At 39.1% G+C, this 18,183-nt stretch overlaps 1 protein-coding gene across 1 annotated transcript in view; it reads left to right on the top strand.

Moving 5' to 3' along the window:
- The first annotated feature begins 820 nt into the window (after nucleotides 1-820).
- LOC134804911 (uncharacterized) overlaps nucleotides 821-18,183 on the top strand; it is a 154,754-nt gene continuing 137,391 nt past the window's right edge. The window contains exons 1-2 of the mRNA XM_063778231.1: nucleotides 821-2,086; nucleotides 2,809-2,941. Coding sequence (XP_063634301.1) covers nucleotides 1,229-2,086; nucleotides 2,809-2,941 — 991 coding nt within the window. The 5' untranslated portion in view covers nucleotides 821-1,228. The remainder of the gene's footprint in view (nucleotides 2,087-2,808; nucleotides 2,942-18,183) is intronic.

Genomic DNA, 18,183 nt, shown 5'->3' with positions numbered 1-18,183 from the left:
TTAGAAAACTTAAAAAATGTAATCCTTCTTCATCACTTAATACCTATACACTCATGTTTTCTTAAGATATACAAACAATTGAGTTTAATTACCGCAATCGAACAAAAAAACAAAACGTAATAATAAATTTCAGTAAAATAATATGGAAATAACGAACAACTGACATTTCAATCGACAACGTTTTTTTGTAAAAAAAAAAACTTTGTAAGATACGGTCCGAATTGCGGATACGTACTATTTGTCAACTATAGTAGAAATTCATAAAAGTAAAATAATTAATTTTGCGTGATAATCTGTGTATTTTTTGAGTTCATTATTTTAATTGTACAATAAAATACCTAAAATATTGTATTTTTATCAAATCTTAAACATTATTGTTATTAATTAATTATTAATAATTTATACTCGTACGTGGTTTGGAACGATGCGTTCTGAAGTTTTTCGGGGGTCTATTATAAACCGTCAATATACCGTTGAATGTCGTTTGAACTTTTTTTTGTCTGTTTCTTTTTGCTAACAGCGTGAAAGGGACAGAGATAATAGAACCCAAGTATTTCGAACTTGTATTAGACCCCGCATGTTGAAATGACATTTGACTGTAAAGGTCACTTGAATGTCATTTTGTCTCACTCAGTGAGCAAAATCGCATTTTGTTCACTGTTTTCAAGAAGCAAAGTACCCTTGTTCGAGCTGCTGACGTGAAAACTAATATTATACTCGCTCATTATTATGAATATAACGAGTGAAGTACTTGCTGTACCTACGCCTTAAACGTGCAGGTGGCACGTGCATACCTGCCTTATTAATATTATTGGTAGTAAGTGCCTGGCTGCTGATAAGGCGCGGACGTACTCGTTCCTTTACGTGTTTACATTCGTTGAGTAACATACCGTCGTTCCTCTTGTGACATCGACACGCTCGTTAGTGCACACTTAGAAATGGTTTTAGTGTTAAATTTAAATGTGCAAGTGAATCCAATGTAAATCATTAGCACAGCCGACGAGGTACTTCGGGGTCGGTGCGATCGCCCTTGTCGATAAGTGTTGTCGTCACACTCTTGAGTGTTGTTTTAAATTAATGATGTGCACAGGTGTTATAACATCAGTAGTCTGAAATTTTACTCGTTTGACATGTGGAATCCGAATCTAAATGCTAATAGATTGTATTATGTTACTATATTAGTTGTGGTGTTTGAGTGATTAACGTATGACACATTGTTATTATAAATATGGATAGGTTTAGACAAAAAACGAAAAAAGATAAACCCATGAAACATGTAGAAAAGGAAAAATCTCCTATGTTCACGGACGTAAAGACTATAAAAGAAAATTTAAAAATAAAGGAGATATTGAGATCTGTAAAAATGAATAGTAGTATGCGAATCAAGGCTCCACGAGGCAGTGTCGTAATGGACAAAAATGAGTTTATTGATGTCCATGAAGATGCTTCCGATGATCACAGTGATCTCCAAGACACACAACCTGAAGACTTGCAAGAAGCCAAGAACGTCGATTTAGTGAATAATTTAATACAAGAGAGTGAAAATCCGAACACACACTTGCAAAATGAAATTTCCATAAATACGGAACAAGAACCTGGGCCCCATCAGGACTACTTGCAACCAGCACAAGATACTGACTATAACAATCCTTTGACGCAGGAAACTGAAATGTCTGCTTCACAAGTGGAAAGTGTCATAGAGCCCGAGGTAAACCAAGAAAACTTAAAAAGCGAAGAATCCATCTCTAAAGCAGATTTACTACAAACCAAAACAAACATCGTGAAAAATCGGGAACGGAAATTGTCTTTGGACACCACTATGTTAACCCGGCGAGAGAGTTTGTCTCAATCGGAAATGGATCTGCATTCTATAGGAAAATCACCACTGGAGAGAAAATCATCATTTTTTAGAAAAAAACTGGACAGTTTCTTAAAGAACACAACGGAGGTTTTTAAAAGACAGACGTTAGGGAGCAAGTCTCACAGTATGTCCCGTAGAGGTTCCATGTCAGTTTCTCTTCAATCTTTAAATGAAAACGTGGTTACGGTTGGAGATCAATACAACAGAGCTGCACTTAGTCAACAGGTAAGCGCTACATTATAAAGTTGTGAAAACTGTAAACGAACCGGAAACGGTCTTAAAATTACTATTTGCTACTATTGATGCTGACTGTACCTACATTACGAACAAAATGTATAGATCAGTCGCGACCTTTAAATTTAATTGTCTAGTTTTTTAAGACCTCTTAATAAGTTTAAAATAATTCATCTTTACTTCGAGCCTCAAGTAAATGTGCGAAGAAGTATTCGATGGTGGCAGATAGGTAATTTTGACGCGTTATTTAATACGAATAATAATAATACCATCGAATACTTCTTTAATTAGTTATGTATCTCTACAGCGTGCGTTCAATAATATCTAAGTACCACAGTCTAATTGATCTACATATAGAAAAAAGTATGTCTTCTTTTTAATCTATTGGGTATTAGAGAACACTTTTGACGCATAGTTTGATACGTTACTTTTGATGCTGACTGTATAATATCAACAAGACGGAAAATCGTTATACCTCACTCAGGTGTGATCGATTATCCAATTCAAGCGTTCGCTTGTATACTGACTTATAATAAAACCCTCTAAAGAGTCTAAAGGATTCGCGATGCGTAAAGCGCAGCTCGGCTGGGTGCATCAAATGTTGTCAATGCTCGAGCTGTAATGCTATACAGTGTATACCGAAATGTTACAGTTGAACTTTAAGAATAATTAATGATGGGTCTTACTGTTGTACAATCGTGTGTGGTAAGCAGGAGGTGCGCGGGAGTGCGGCAAGCGTGGCGTCGAACTCGACGCTTGGTGCGAGCGAGCGCGACAGCGCGGGCAGCCAGCCAGTCCTCTCGGCCAGCCAACCCAGCGTCGTGCACAGTCAGGGCAGCCCTACCAGTGAGTAAATCGACCTATTCCTTTAATAACCAGCCCGCCAACTGTAGCTAAAATAATATTCACTAGGAAAAAACTGACTTTTAATAATAGCAGTTTGAAATGCCATTAAAATTAATTACAATCAAATAGTGCAATTTCATAACACTTACAATTAGCCCCAAGACTTAAAATATTTATCGTGGAGGAGTTCCATTCTGGTCTTGAGGAACAGTTTCATTTCAGCAAACAGCACTGTTTGCTGAAATGGAAAACAAAATTGCTTGGGTTCTAGATTAAAAAAAAAAACAATCATCCATCAGAACTCGACGTTGAAAAATATGTTTCTTAAAACATCTAACTTGCTGAACATGAAGTACCTACGTATCGTTGAGGTGTTCCGTTCTGGTCTTCATCAGCAGTTCCACAATCGACTGTCACTGTTTTGAATGTAAGTAAATGCTTTATTTGTTGATGTAAATAGAAAAATCATTTTAATATGTATCCCTGTAAGATTTGAGGAGTTGCCTCAATTCGCATGAATTCCATCATCAGAATTCGTTTTTGACAAAAATGGGACCAATCAGTAGGTACAAGTAAATTTCCAAGTCGGTTCAGAAATGACGGAGTTCAGAGGTAACAAACATTCATGCAACCGAATAGAGAACTCCTCCTTTTGTAATTTTGAAGTCGGTTAAAAAGCCAATGCTCAAAGTGTCACGATTCAAGGTAAGTAGGTACCCGAGGAACTTCCACCACTCATGCGGTCAGTGATAAAGTGTCATGACCATGAAACAGCCTCCTAGTTCTGAGAATGCGACTAGCTGAAAAGGATATATCTGACTTTTGTAACATAATAGTTCTAAAAACACTTACCGTAAAATGTACCGTAAGTACTGTTAGTGGTTTTTTGACGGTCGCCCCTCCCTATGAAAAAGAGTAGTGGCAATACCAGGAACGCATACGCAGCGCTTGGGCGTGTTAAGGCTCCTCTTCACGTTGGGCCAACGCCAACGCCAACGAGGGACGCATTTATGCGTTAGAGGGAGCAAGTGATATTGCTATCTCATTCTACCGCATGGCTGCGTCCCTCGTTGGCGTTGGCGTTGGCCCAACGTGAAGAGGAGCCTTTAGACATGGGTTGGACAGATTCTAAGATGGCGGCGATGGACGCTCTTTACTCTCTAAATGTTTTCTCCTAAAAGTGTCAGAAGTGGAACAAAAACTCGTGCCTTAAAGTGGATTACGTGAGATTTCTATCTGTTTAGTAAAAAGTGACGTTAGAGTTATTAAAAACGCACAATTGGGAGTTGTAAATACGCTCGCGCGCTTCCCGCGCGTAAACTTGCAACGCATTGCAAGGATGACAACTTGTAAAAGGAATTTAAGACAATTTAGTGATCTTGTGCATGTACTGAACACCCAGTTTTCGTGGTGAATATTCATTATTGTATGTTGTGTGTGTTAAGTGGAATTTGTATGTGGTTGGGCGACCAGACTCTTCAAATTGGACTGTTATGTACCGGTGAGCTCGTTTCAAGCTTTTGCTTACTAACTACGAATGAACATTTGAACTCTTTGAACTACTAACTATAACTATTGTGCTTCATAATTATAACGTGTGCGACAAGCCCTCTTAATATTGCACTGTTTTATTAACCCGTGCTTGTTCATAATAAGCGTGTAGGTATTTATTATTCATGTGTGGACTTTATAACCTATTAGAGGACGAACTAACATCGGGGGCTTGTAAGCAGTGTAGTTAAGTGTGAGGGATATGCATGCCTGAGGGTGTGTCCGTTTCTAGAACAACATAATTTTAGCTGACAATGGAAAGGTCCAACAAGAGACACCGTTCACCTAGCTTGTCTTCAGATTCAGACTCCAATCGTGATTATAGTGAGACGAGAAGAAAAGATAAGCGTATTGAGGCATTGGAGATTCTAGTGCGGCAATTGAGAAAAAATAACAATTATCATACTGGCTCCTCGGCGGGTTATGAAGGATCAAGCCATGATACACCATGTACATCTCAGGCCACAGGGCAACCTATTGTTGCAGCACCAGCACTTGCTGTTCCAGCAACGAGACTGAGATATGTAGGTCGGAATGAGATAGTTCCTGAGTTTGACCCACAAAAGACTACGGTACCCATCGAGCATTGGATTCGAAATCTGGAAAGCATCGCTAACATGTATGGCTGGGATGAAAGAACTCTTATATGCAACTGTACATCCAAGCTGAGAGGATATGCTAAGGGATGGTTTGAAAGACAAGCCTCTTATGATGTGAGCTGGTCAGAATGGAAGGTGCGGCTAATAAGAGCATTTCCTTTTACTCAAAACAAGCTTACTCAGATTCGAGAACTTGTGAATAGGGTAAGAAAAGATAATGAAGATCCTATTCAATTCTACTATGATAAATAAGCTAGGCACTGGAATGTCCTGTGGTATGACAGATGATGCCATTGCAAGTGCCATCATTGGTACCTTGGGAAATAAACTGATGGAAGTGGGCGCGCTATCAGCGGGATGTAGTAGCACATCTGAATTATTGACTTATTTGGCACACATTAAGCTGTCTACCGTATCCAATAGAGAAAACAGTAAGTTTGGACAGCTAAATAAGGGATATAATCGGCATGATAAGAATGATAGGAGGCAGCAGTCCGAAAAGAGATGTTTTGTTTGTAGGAGAAGGGGTCATATTCGTGCAGAATGTAAATTCAGCAATAAAAAGGATATTCCATGCAAGATCTGCAAGAAGACTGGCCATACTGAGTCAGACTGCTATGACAAAAATAAAAATATTAAAGATTGCCCATACTGCAATAAGAGGGGTCACGTGTCAGAGGAATGTTGGAAGAAAAAGAGGCAGTCAGACCAACAAAGTAAGCCTGTGAGAAGAGTTGAAGTAATTGGAGACAAAATGGATAAAAAATATTACAAAACTGTGACGGTGAATGGATCTGCGACAGGAGCTTTTCTTGACTTAGGCAGTTCCTGCAACACTATGACAGATAACTTTACAAAGAAGCTACAACTAGCACCAGAAAGGGATGACAGTGTTGTGCTAAAAGGCTATGGGGATGGTGCTATCTTGCCATTAGGTTTCTTAAATGCTTTGCTGGCTGTTGACGGTGTAATGAGGGTTGTGAAGTTGAGAAGTACCAGACGATGTACAAGACTGTGATGTGTTGGTAGGCCAACCGTTTACTGGATCCCCTAATATTATCATGGTGAAGACATCGACACAGCTAAACATTTATGAAAGTGAAGTTCCTCTTGAATTACCAGATGTCAGTGATACATATCAGTGATGAATATACAAAAGATACGCCTGTATTCACAAGCTGATACAACTATAGGACCAGGTTTGAACAAGATTGTGGCAAGAACTGAGCCGCCTATCACCAGAGCAACGGAAGCCCTTGTCGGAAAGGAACATAATGGCAGGAGAAATACAGGCTGTGGATGGTAGTGTTGTTTTGATGTTGGACAGTCTTGCCAGCAGAAGCCTGTCTTTAAAGGAGTGAAGAATGTGTTGCCAGAGTGGAATTAGTAAACGAGACCTGTGACGATGACAACCCTAAAATTGGTAAAAATTTAAGCAATGTTCAACGGAACACTCTGAACGGTATATTGGATAAGTTTGACCAATGTTTCTCTGGAGGAGGTATAGAGATAGGTAACTGCAATGTTGAAATGTCTATTAAGCTCACTGAAGACAAGATTGTTAACTTTAAACCCTATCGAATGTCTTATCATGAGCGGGAAGTAGTCAGAAAGACAGTGGCGGAACTACTTAGCTCTGGAATTATTGAAGAGTCAAGGTCCAGTACTGTTAGTCCGGAAGAAAGATGGTGGATATCGCATGTGCGTGGACTATCGAGCCTTAAACAAGATAACGGTAAAAGAAAGATACCCACTACCGGTAATACAGGATTTACTTGACCAACTTGGAGACAAGACTATGTTTATACCATCAGATCAAGATTTGTGACTCCCTATGGGCACTATCAGTACAAGATGGTCAGTTTTGGCCTGTTTTGGTTTTGGCTCCTGCAGTGTTTCAAAGGGCTATGTCAGACATCCTACAGCCGGTGTTACATGATGGTGCGGAAGTGTACATCGATGACGTCATAGCGTGGGGAAATGATGCAGAAAGCTGTCTTGCTAATCTCCAAAGGGTCCTTGAATTGATCAGTGAGTCAGGGGTCAAACTAAAAAAAAAAGTAAATGTTCCTTCCTCACAGAAAGTGTGAGGAAACGAGATTGCCAGGGGAGAACTACGGCCTTCAAAGCATAAGCTACAAGCAGTTGAAGATTTTAAAACACCACGTAATGTACATGAGGTACGGCAATTTTTGGGTTTGGCCAACTACTTCAGGCGTTTTATAAAAGGGTTTGCAACTATAGCTCGTCTCTTGACGCAGTTAACAAAGAATAACACTGAATGGCAATGGGGCTCGCAGCAACAGCAGGCTATGCAAGTATTGAAAGAGGCGCTTACTTCTGATCCTGTGTTGGCGATTTATAGTCTGGACCGGGAAACTCAGCTCCACACTGACGCGTCAAAGATGGGACTGGGCGGCATCTTGGTTCAACGTCATATAGATGGTTCCTGGCGAGCCGTAGCTTAGGGGCTGTCCATAAATTACGTCATCGATTTTTGACGATTTTTGACCCCCCCCCCCCTATAATCATCCAAAAATCATGCTTCAAATGACCCCTTTTCCTCCTACTTCATGCTACCGTCATCCGATGTCCAGACCCCCCCCCCCCTAATTTGAAATGACGTAATTTATGAATAGCCCCTTACGCTAGTAGACAAACGACGGAAACGGAGCAAAGATATCACAGCTTTGAATTAGAAGCCCTTGCAGTAGTCTTCAGTATCATGAAGTTCAAAGTATATGTCACTGGCATAAAATTTACGTTAGTGACTGATTGTTCGGCGCTACGACTCGCTAGGTCTAAACGAGATTTATTTCCAAGGATTGCCCGCTGATGGCTAGACCTACAAGAGTATGATTTTGAGGTCGAGCATCGTCCGGGGACATCAATGCTCCATGTCGACGCCCTTAGTCGGAATCCTATTCAGGTTAATCATATTGAAGAAAACGATTTAGTGGATACCCTACAGGAGCCCGATGAAACCATTCAGACCTTGATGCTGAATTTAAAGTTGGAAGCGGATGTGAACAAGCCAAAGAAAGGTGGCTTAAATGTGGACTACAAAGTTATTAAAGGACGGCTGTGTCGTATAGTTGACGGACAGACTCGACCAGTACTGCCGAAGTCTGCTCGTTGGCACATACTAAAAAAATATCATGATGGTATGGGACACCTGGGCGTTGAAAAATGTTTAGAAGCAATAAGAGCCAAATATTGGTTTCCAAAGATGGCTAAGTTTGTGAACAAGTACATCAAGAGCTGCCTTGGCTGTCAATTCAGTAAAAAGTTGACAGGGAAACAACCAGGTATGTTACATCCTATACCCAGAGAGCCAACTCCGTTAGATACCCTACATGTAGATCACTTGGGCCCCTTCTGCAAGAGTAATGGGAAAACCTATATATTCGCGGCAATCGATGGATTCACAAAGTTCGTGTGGTTGGAAGCGGTACCCAGTGCGAACGCTCGAGGTGCAGGGCGACTTTGCCAGGTGTTCGGTTACCCGAACAGGATTATAAGTGATCAAGGTGCAGCTTTCACTAGCCGCGAATTCGCAGAGTTTTGTGAAAAACTACATTAAGCACGTTAAAAATGCGGTTGCCTCAACGAGAGCTAACGGGCAAGTGGAACGTCTGAATCGGACGGTTTTATCATCGTTGACTGCGCATCTTGGCGAGGAGAGAAAAGGTTGGGATGCATACTTACCAAAAATACAACTAGGGATAAACTCAACTGTTAGTAGTGGGACCGGTAAAACACCGTTAGAATTGATGTGTGCCTTGCGGCCACGATTACCACAGGATATCGTAGGTCCAACACGTTCGACGGAAGAGCTATCTGAACTTCGTAGAGGAGCGAAGGTTCGAATAGAGAGTAAAGCTGCCAAAATGAAAGCGAGATATGATAACACTCGGAGGATTGGTGAATCGATCAAAGTAGGAACACTTGTAATGGCCGTGACAAGGGTCCTCAGACCAGGCTTGACAAGCGGTAAATTGGTACCGAAATATACCGGACCTTACAAGGTTACGGCGGTGTTGCCTAATGACAGGTATGAGGTAAGATCAACTGGTAAAGGTAAAAAGGCTTATAAAAACATCTTGGCTCGCGATAAGCTCAAAGTATACCATCAACGCGATATGACTTCATCAGAGGAGGACTAGAAAAACAAAAGGATAAACAAATAAATCTCTCTCGTGTCATGATTTTGGTATTATTTAACATGTTACAAGTTGTATGTGTTATTTGGATAATATAATAAAGTATTAAAAATAAAATATTGTATTTGTTGCTGTTTTCACGACGCCTGTATGCGGTGATGCCTGTAGTCACGACGCTTGTTGCGGTGACGCCTGTTTTCACGACGCCTGTGTGCGGTGATGCCTGTAGTCACGACGCTTGTTGCGGTGACGCCTGTTTTCACGACGCCTGTGTGCGGTGATGCCTGTAGTCACGACGCTTGTTGCGGTGACGCCTGTTTTCACGGCGCCTGTGTGCGGTGATGCCTGTAATCACGACGCTTGTTGCGGTGACGCCTGTTTTCACGACGCCTGTGTGCGGTGATACCTGTTTCCACGACGCATGTGAATGGTGATACGTGAGAGTCAGGATGGCGGGTGTACCTAGATAAAAATAAACAAAAAGCATACCATATTTTAGTACCTAATTTGTACTATTTGGTACCTCCTTTAAAAAAATTAGTACCTCACGGTATTAAAAGTTATCACCAAAAAACATTACACCCGCCATTCTGACAGTCAGAATGGCGGGTGTATTTTATTACGCAATGATCCCGCGATTGTTGATAAATTCTATAAAAGCCAAATTTTAGTACCTTTTTAGTACTTTCATATTCATTTATAAATTGAGCCACATTATTTGTGGTTTCCGAGTTTTACTCATTTTACACTTTACATTGCTATTACAATTTTACAGGCGCTTCGATTTTTCACCCTATCGATTTCGTTTTTAAGAAAAAACGCTACGCTACAACTATTGTTATTACGCCAGGATTTAGTACCTCTTACGTTTAATTTGTTACCTTTTCACGTTTAATCTGTTAAGTTCAATTAACTATGAAAATTACCTCTTACAAATGGCCAGGCGCGATGTCAAAGAATTCTTCCTATGAAAAAATTCCGCGTACCGTGTACCTATACCTACTCTTAAGTAAGTATATCGTGATTACTGATTAATCAAATAAAACCCGCAAATGATGTCTGTTTGTCGGTATATTAGTGTGATGAATATACGTCTTTGTGGGATCCCGTTGATTTTGCTAAGAAGACATACGATTGAAATACATACCTTTTAGAAATACAAGCAATTATTTCATTTAACTATTACATGATGTTTTTCTATCGTCTTGGTACAGTTTTTCTTCTGACAAGGTCGCTGTGTCTGAGTATGAATATGGCACGGAAAGCGACCCCACAATATTACGCAAAACTCTGCGTAGAGGGCGTCACTAGCACCAACACAGGGCCTACCGCGAAACACGAAAATCAAAAGTTCGGTTTCTGCCTCTCTATCACTCTTGCATATTCGATCGATAGAGAGGCAGATAACGAAGTTTCGATTTTTGCGTTTCGCGGTTAAGCCACTTGTACACAAACCGCCTTGAGTATCAATGTCTAGCCTAGTTCGGACTAGAGATGTGCGCCGATGGCAAAATCATCGGCGGCGGCGTCCGATGATTTTTTGATCGGCGGCGGCGGCGTGATCGGCGTGAAATCGGCGTGGCATAATTTTTGATACTGCATGAGAACGTGGCTGTAGAAACTCTACATTAAAGCCTTCTGAATATTTAATAGACTATCCAAAACATATTATGTGTGTTTTCTAAATTATTGCCGAAAATTATATCCCATCATGTCACTTGGCAACCATATATTACCAATACCAACCTAACGTTTACCAACGGTATGTTTAAATAGGAAAATAAAAAGTTAATGTTAGAATAAAGATGTCATCGTTTTCGAAAGTAAACGTCTCTGGCAGGTTGATTCGCTCAACAGAATGTCTTTGAAGTATCCCGTTTTATGGAATATTAAGGTCTACTTTGTTTTATTTACTGCTAGCTTAGTGATGATACTTGGTGATTTAAGTTCCTATAGGTAGGTATAATTGTTTAGGTAGGTATAGCTTATTACGAAGCTTTATCCTGACTTTTATAATTTTGATTGAAATATAATATATTGTTAAGTAAAAGAAGCTGATAATCTGAAGAAGAATTGATCGTGTGTAATTTTAAATGAATTTGTACATTATGTGATAAATAAATCAAATAAAGTATTAAAATAAATCAAATCATATCTATCATAAATGATGACCCTTATGCGTGTCATCAGCATCATACGAGAAATCATAAAATACGCAATTATAATCGTGGTGACAGCTTGCTCTCCAGCAACATTCTAAGAAGAAAATAGCATGTATATGTTCTAGGATATGAACCTGCTATTTTCTTGACTTTAGTTCACTGATTAAATTGACAATCAAGAGACTATTGAAGTAAAACAAAAAGGCTGTGCGATAAAATATCAAATAATAACCTGAGATCCAGAAACTAGATCTTGTTTAAGTTAACGCTAAATCGTTATCACAGCTAACACCGCAACGACAAAAATGATGCTAATTTGGTTCACTGGCAAATAATAAGCGAAAAAGCATAAGGTTCTTTAAATTATATCTCTGACACTATCTACTCACTACGCAACATGCAATAAGACACGATAGGTATCAAAATTGCCCACGCCGATTATACGCCGGTCAAATGTATCGGCGGCGGCGGCGTGGAAAAATCGTCGGCGGCGGCGGCGCGGCGGCGCGGCGCACATGTCTAGTTCGGACTACGTAGTCGAGTGGCGAGTTGCGAGTATTACGTGTCTGAACACCAACAATTTAGTCGAGTAGATTAGTCAGTAAATTAGTCGAATGGATCCATTTTGTTCTAATTTTTCTGGCGAGTGAGCCTCCCCGTGGCCTCACTCCACCACTCTTACTAGTCTTCTCGACTAAATTTTTGGTGTTCAGACACGTTTAGTAACTAAAATACTCACTGTATGTATGTTGGTTTTTCGGGGATACTTAGGGGGGGGGGGGGGGATTTAAGGTCAATGAGGGCATTTCCGTCATAGTTTAAGTTCACTTTGGCCGGTCATAACTATGATGATATTAACTTTTTAATAAACCTTATCACTGTAATAGATTAAGCATTTATTTAACCTATGAGATATAGACGACCAGTCTGGCCTAGTGGGTAGTGACCCTGCCTGCGAAGCCGATGGTCCTGGGTTCGAATCCCAGTAAGGGCATTTATTTGTGTGATGAACACTAATATTTGTTCCTGAGTCATGGGTGTTTTCTATGTATATAAGTATGTATTTATCTATATAAGTATGTATATCGTCGCCTAGCACCCATAGTACAAGCTTTGCTTAGTTTGGGGCTAGGTTGATCTGTGTAAGATGTCCCCAATATTAATTATTTATATATTTTATTTATTTATATAAAGGTACTCATATTAAACTCCTAGTACTGCTGGTTATTTAAATATGATTTTTTTTAAAGACATGTCAGTTGACGGATTTTCCCTAGGGTTTGGGGCATTTCTGTCAACCAACGATTTTTCTTGTATCGTGACGTATTACAAACATGTAGGTACTTACGTCAAGTGAACATAAATACCACTATACCCTTAATCGAAACTAAACCTTAGTGAACACAATTTAAGGTTAAATTTAGATTTTATTCCCAAATATATTCTTGGGGCAAATCCGTCCTATTTTTAAATTAAACCTTTAAAAAAAGTTTAAAAATATAATCTACTTTTTAATTTTAAATAATACAGCACAGATATCTTAGATTGATGTACGAAAGCTACCACGAATTTATATGAGAAATTTGACAATTCAGTAAAAATCTCGCATCACTGCATGAGTATGATATGAGTTATAGGTACTTACCTAAGTGAGTCAAATCAAAAAAGGTTGGCAATATATGAAATAGGGAAATTCCGGCACATGACGATTTTTCCCGTTTCGTAATTGACGGATTTGTCCGCTCGATAGTTTTGTAAACACAAATTTTAACCACCCATGGTTTCTCACCAAGAGATTATAATGTAAAATGGATAAAAAGACCGATAAACATGCATATCGAACAATAATAAACATACTAAGGGCTGATTTAGACTGCGCGCGAACTCGCATGCATTTAAGTTACATTGCGGACTGTTGGTTACGTCCAATTCAACCGACCGATCAAAAACCGCAGTGTAATGAAACTCGCATGCGCATGAGTTCTCGCATCGTCTAAAATTCTAAATAAGCCATTATTAAGGCCTAACTTACATCGTCTCATCCCAACTTCACAAAACAGAGCAGCACACTTAGCTCGATATCAAGTTCGGAGCGCACCTGAACTTTAATAGCGTTATTTTTTTTCATTTACTGGCGACTGAGCGCTGTTTCTGACTACTGTTGTGATCTGTTTTTGACTACTGGTATTAAATATGCTCTCTGCTTTAGCGATCGAGTCAGCAAGTGTATACTGTTGTTAGAATAGTCGCAAATGTTGTTGGACGGATTTACTCCTCTGACGGATTTGGCCACATTGACCTTAATAGTTTTGTTTTTCACATTTTTCCTTCAAATATAAATTTATTTTTCAGTGTGAAAAAGAAATGTTTTGTAATGTTCAATTCGAGCGCTTTCAAATGATATCCTACTCGACCTAGTAACTATAGACTTGTAAATTTTGCCCCCTCTTTATATTGGGCATTTTCCATAATTATTAAAAATTCATAAACAAATAATCATTCCAAATTTTAAATCGATAGCTTCCGTAGTTCTCGATATATTTAGCGATGTGACATACGGACGGACAGACGGACAGAGTCGCACCATGAGGGTTCCTTTTGTACTTTTTTGGTACGGAACCCTAAAAAGGACATCAACGGGACGAGAAGTCATATACCGACAAACAGACATAATTTGCGGGTTTTATTTCATTAATCACCATATACTTAAAAGTAGGTATTAGGTACACAATTACAAGCACAATGAAGAGCAGAATTTTTTCATATGAAGAATTCTATGACATGGCGCCTGGCCATTTGTAAGACGTAATTTTCATAGTTAATTGAACTTAACAGATTAATCGTGAAAAGGTAACAAATTAAACGTAAAAGGTACTAAATCCTGGCGTAATAACAATAGTTGTAGCGTAGCGTTTTTTCTTAAAAACGAAATCGATACGGTGGAAAATTACAGCGCCTGCAAAATTGTAATAGCAATGTAAAGTGTAAAATGAGTAAAACTCGGAAACCACAAATAAAATGGCTCAATTTATAATTGAATATGAAAGTACTAAAAAGGTACTAAAATTTGGCTTTTATAGAATTTATCAATAATCGCGGGATCATTGCGTAATAAAATACACCCGCCATTCTGACTGTCAGAATGGCGGGTGTAATGTTTTTTGGTAATAACTTTTAATACCGTGAGGTACTAATTTTTTTAAAGGAGGTACCAAATAGTACAAATTAGGTACTAAAATATGGTATGCTTTTTGTTTATTTTTATTTAGGTACACCCGCGATCCTGACTCTCACGGTGATACCTGTGGTCACGACGCTTGCTGCGGTGATGCCTGCTTTTACGACGTCTTAAGCGATGGTGAATGGTGTTTGATGACGACGCCTATGGTGGCGTTAGAGAAGAAGAAGGTTCAAGAGATCTTGGGCCTACTGAGTGGGCGCTCTACGGCGGCCAACGTGGTCGCTTCAATCCTGGATAATGCCTGCCTTCTTCTAACAACATGGGTAAACTGTATCGGTAAAGGTAAGGTAACTTATTGTGCTATGGCGAGAGATGTGATGGATGGTCTTCAAGGTTGACTACAGTGTGTAATCTCCTGCCGTGGGCGGAGGAGTGCCAGGACAGCCGAATCTGTTAGCGGTTTTTTGACGGTCGCCCCTCCCTATGAAAAAGAGTGGTGGCAACACCAGAAACGCATACGCAGCGCTTGGGCGTGTTAGACATGGGCATGGTATAATAATATACTCCGCCTGGTACTCCATTCCGAGATTCGCGTATGACCTAACTGACACGCGCCTACGTCATCATGCTGTTTACAGGTTCTCAAACTTTGAAAGGTGGGAGAATTTTAACCAACGGTGAAAATTATTTTAACGGCATTAATTTTAAGTTATTCATGTAGAAACATAGTAAAATAAAACAAATCTAATGTATTAAATTAAACTTTATTTATCTATACAAGACAAACGTTTAAAAAACTAATTCACAGTTACACATTAATTACCAAGCTTACGACGTGAAAAGTTTGGAAAACACTGCGACTGCTGACACTGAGCGAGAAGGAAATAACAATTAACACGCGTTCGACAAGGATGACGGTCAGGGCATGAAGTTATCTAGATCCGAATTGTCAAATGTGCACAGCGCTATCCTGTGTTGCCAGTAGTATAAACAGAATTACCCGAAAGTCTGAAATTTCTTTCGTGAATCGGAAGATATTGCTAACGAGTAATTAAAAATGACGTGTTATTGTAAAATTTAAGCTAAAATACATATAAATGAAAATTATAAAATTATAAAGAAATATTTTAACTTATTAACCATAGGTATAATGTACCCATGTAACATGTTATGTTGAAATAAAGTGGCAATGTTATTGTGACGTAGGCCCGTGTCACTCTGGGAATGGAAGACCATGTTTTATTAGACCATGGACATGGGTTGGACAGATTCTAAGATGGCGGCGATGGACGCTTTTTACTCTCTAAATGTTTTCTCCTAAAAGTAGGTACTTGGTAATAGTGCTCCAACAGTTTTCTTATTTGAAAACTATATCACAACCTCATACGAGTGTAAATGCTAGATGATAAGTGATGGTCTGCTTTAAATCAGCATAAGGTAATGTGGGGTACGAGGAACATAGTTTATTTTGCTAGGGACAAGACACACAGTATGAGGATTCCATACAAGTGTTTGTCTTGCCCCGGTTATAGTCTTATCCCACCTTACCATATCAACATACCTAGACCACAATACCTATATTTTTAATTGTTAAATAAAATTTTGAATTTTGGAGCAACGTAGGCATATTTTACAGTAATGCTTCATTGACTAATTTTATTTAAGTAGATAAGTATGTATTGATATTTACAATACTTAATAAAATTATAGTCATACAAAAGGTATCGCTGGCTGACCTGGGGGCCGATTTTTGAATATCGATCGTTCGATTTCGTCACTCGAAAATCGGTAGGAAACGGCGAAATGCAATTTTTTTAAATACGAGCGATAGAAATTGGGAATCTAGTAGTATTGACCACTCGTTTTCAATTCTATTAGTAGAATTTAAATGCCTAGTAGTGGCGATATTATTGAACGAAATACACGAAATCGAGCGGTCGAATTTCAAAAATCGGCCCCCAGACGGCGTTAACAATATCGTCCTTATTAATTTGCTTGAAATCGTTTTAAATGTTCATAAGCAGTGAGATTTGCTGATTAAATAATCAGTACCGATGTGATAAAAACAGGTTTATTTCGTAACTATTAAATATGTACGGATTAAGAAGCTTAGATACCTTATTCATAAAACTGTTAGATAAAGTGTTTTTTCTGTATTTATTCTTATATCAATCTACGTCGAAGTTCCTTATATTATTATAGTCTTCCTTATAGTGTACCGGTGTTGCGATTTTATAAAGGATGACTCAGGCTTGACCGGGCCGGGCCCGGGCCGAGGCGTCCGACATGATATTTTCTATGACGGCTGATCGGTGATCACGTGGTGCTTTCCATAGAAAACGAAGTGTCGGAAGCTCCGGCCCGATGCCGACCCTATCTGGCGTGAGTCAACCTTGTCCTGCAGTATTATTATCTGCACTTACGATTATGGTAGTTTTCTGTTTTGATGACACCATTTGGGCTGATTTTAAATTTTTATATTTTGTTATCGATTTTATTTCGTTGGATTTGTATAAAATTAGGCTGGTTTGCTAAGCTCCTCATTCTGTTCTGTTTGTAGTTGTCAGGGCGAGCGTCGATCACATCGTCCACTGATTCTATTGTTAACTCCACTGTTGTTACGAACGAACAACTGCAATTTACACTCCTGGTTTTTTAGCATTGGAAAAATAGTAAACAATCATGACATGTCTTTTATACTGAAACCAGAAGAATGTAAATATATGGTCGTTTCTCAAAAAGTAGGCACCGCCACCTGTAAATAGGTTTATGTTAGAACTTTTTTTACATTATGTATAATTTTATATATAATATTTTAACACATATTTACAGAGACTTTTTACACAGAGGCCTAATACTTTGAAAAAGATTTAATAAATACTGATTACAAAAAAAATAACTACTTAGGGGCTGTCCATAAATTACGTCATCGATTTTTGACGATTTTGGACCCCCCCAGCCCCCCTATAATCATCCAAAAATCATGCTTCAAATGACCCCATTTCCTCCTACTTCATGCTACCGTCATCCGATGTCCAGACCCCCCCCCCCCCCTAATTTGAAATGACGTAATTTATGAATAGCCCCTTACGTTTATCCGCTAACCTGTCGTGTCCCAACGCGAGGTACTGATGTTCCGAGCTATGAAAACCACACAAAGTATTAACTTAATTTAACGTCATTGCCGTATTTTATTAACATATATCCCTAACTTTTAAAGTATTACTATCGCATAACAATATTATACTTATATTTTAAGTTATTCGGCTTCAAAGTTTGTCCAAGGCAATTCTTAACATTCACCTGTCGCGTCACGTTCACGACGATTGTATAACCCCCACCGCACCTTTCCCGTCTCACTCCGCACGAGCCGAAGCCGTCAGTCATCAGCTATCACCTGGTAGGACGAAGACGTGGTTATTGTGCTCCGCAAATAAAACACAAACGACAAAGTATCGGAAATTGGAGTTTATAATGGGTAAGTCCTCTTTATCCTGGCGCGGATATCTTGCTAATTGTGTAACCTATCGCATTAGTCGCATTACTATTAAGATATGTAAAGTAATCAATAGTTTAGTTTTATATT

Source organism: Cydia splendana, chromosome Z (assembly GCF_910591565.1).
Source record: "Cydia splendana chromosome Z, ilCydSple1.2, whole genome shotgun sequence".
NCBI lineage: Eukaryota > Metazoa > Arthropoda > Insecta > Lepidoptera > Tortricidae > Cydia > Cydia splendana.
Note: the sequence above shows the minus strand (reverse complement) of the source record. Positions and strands in the feature narration are given on the sequence as shown.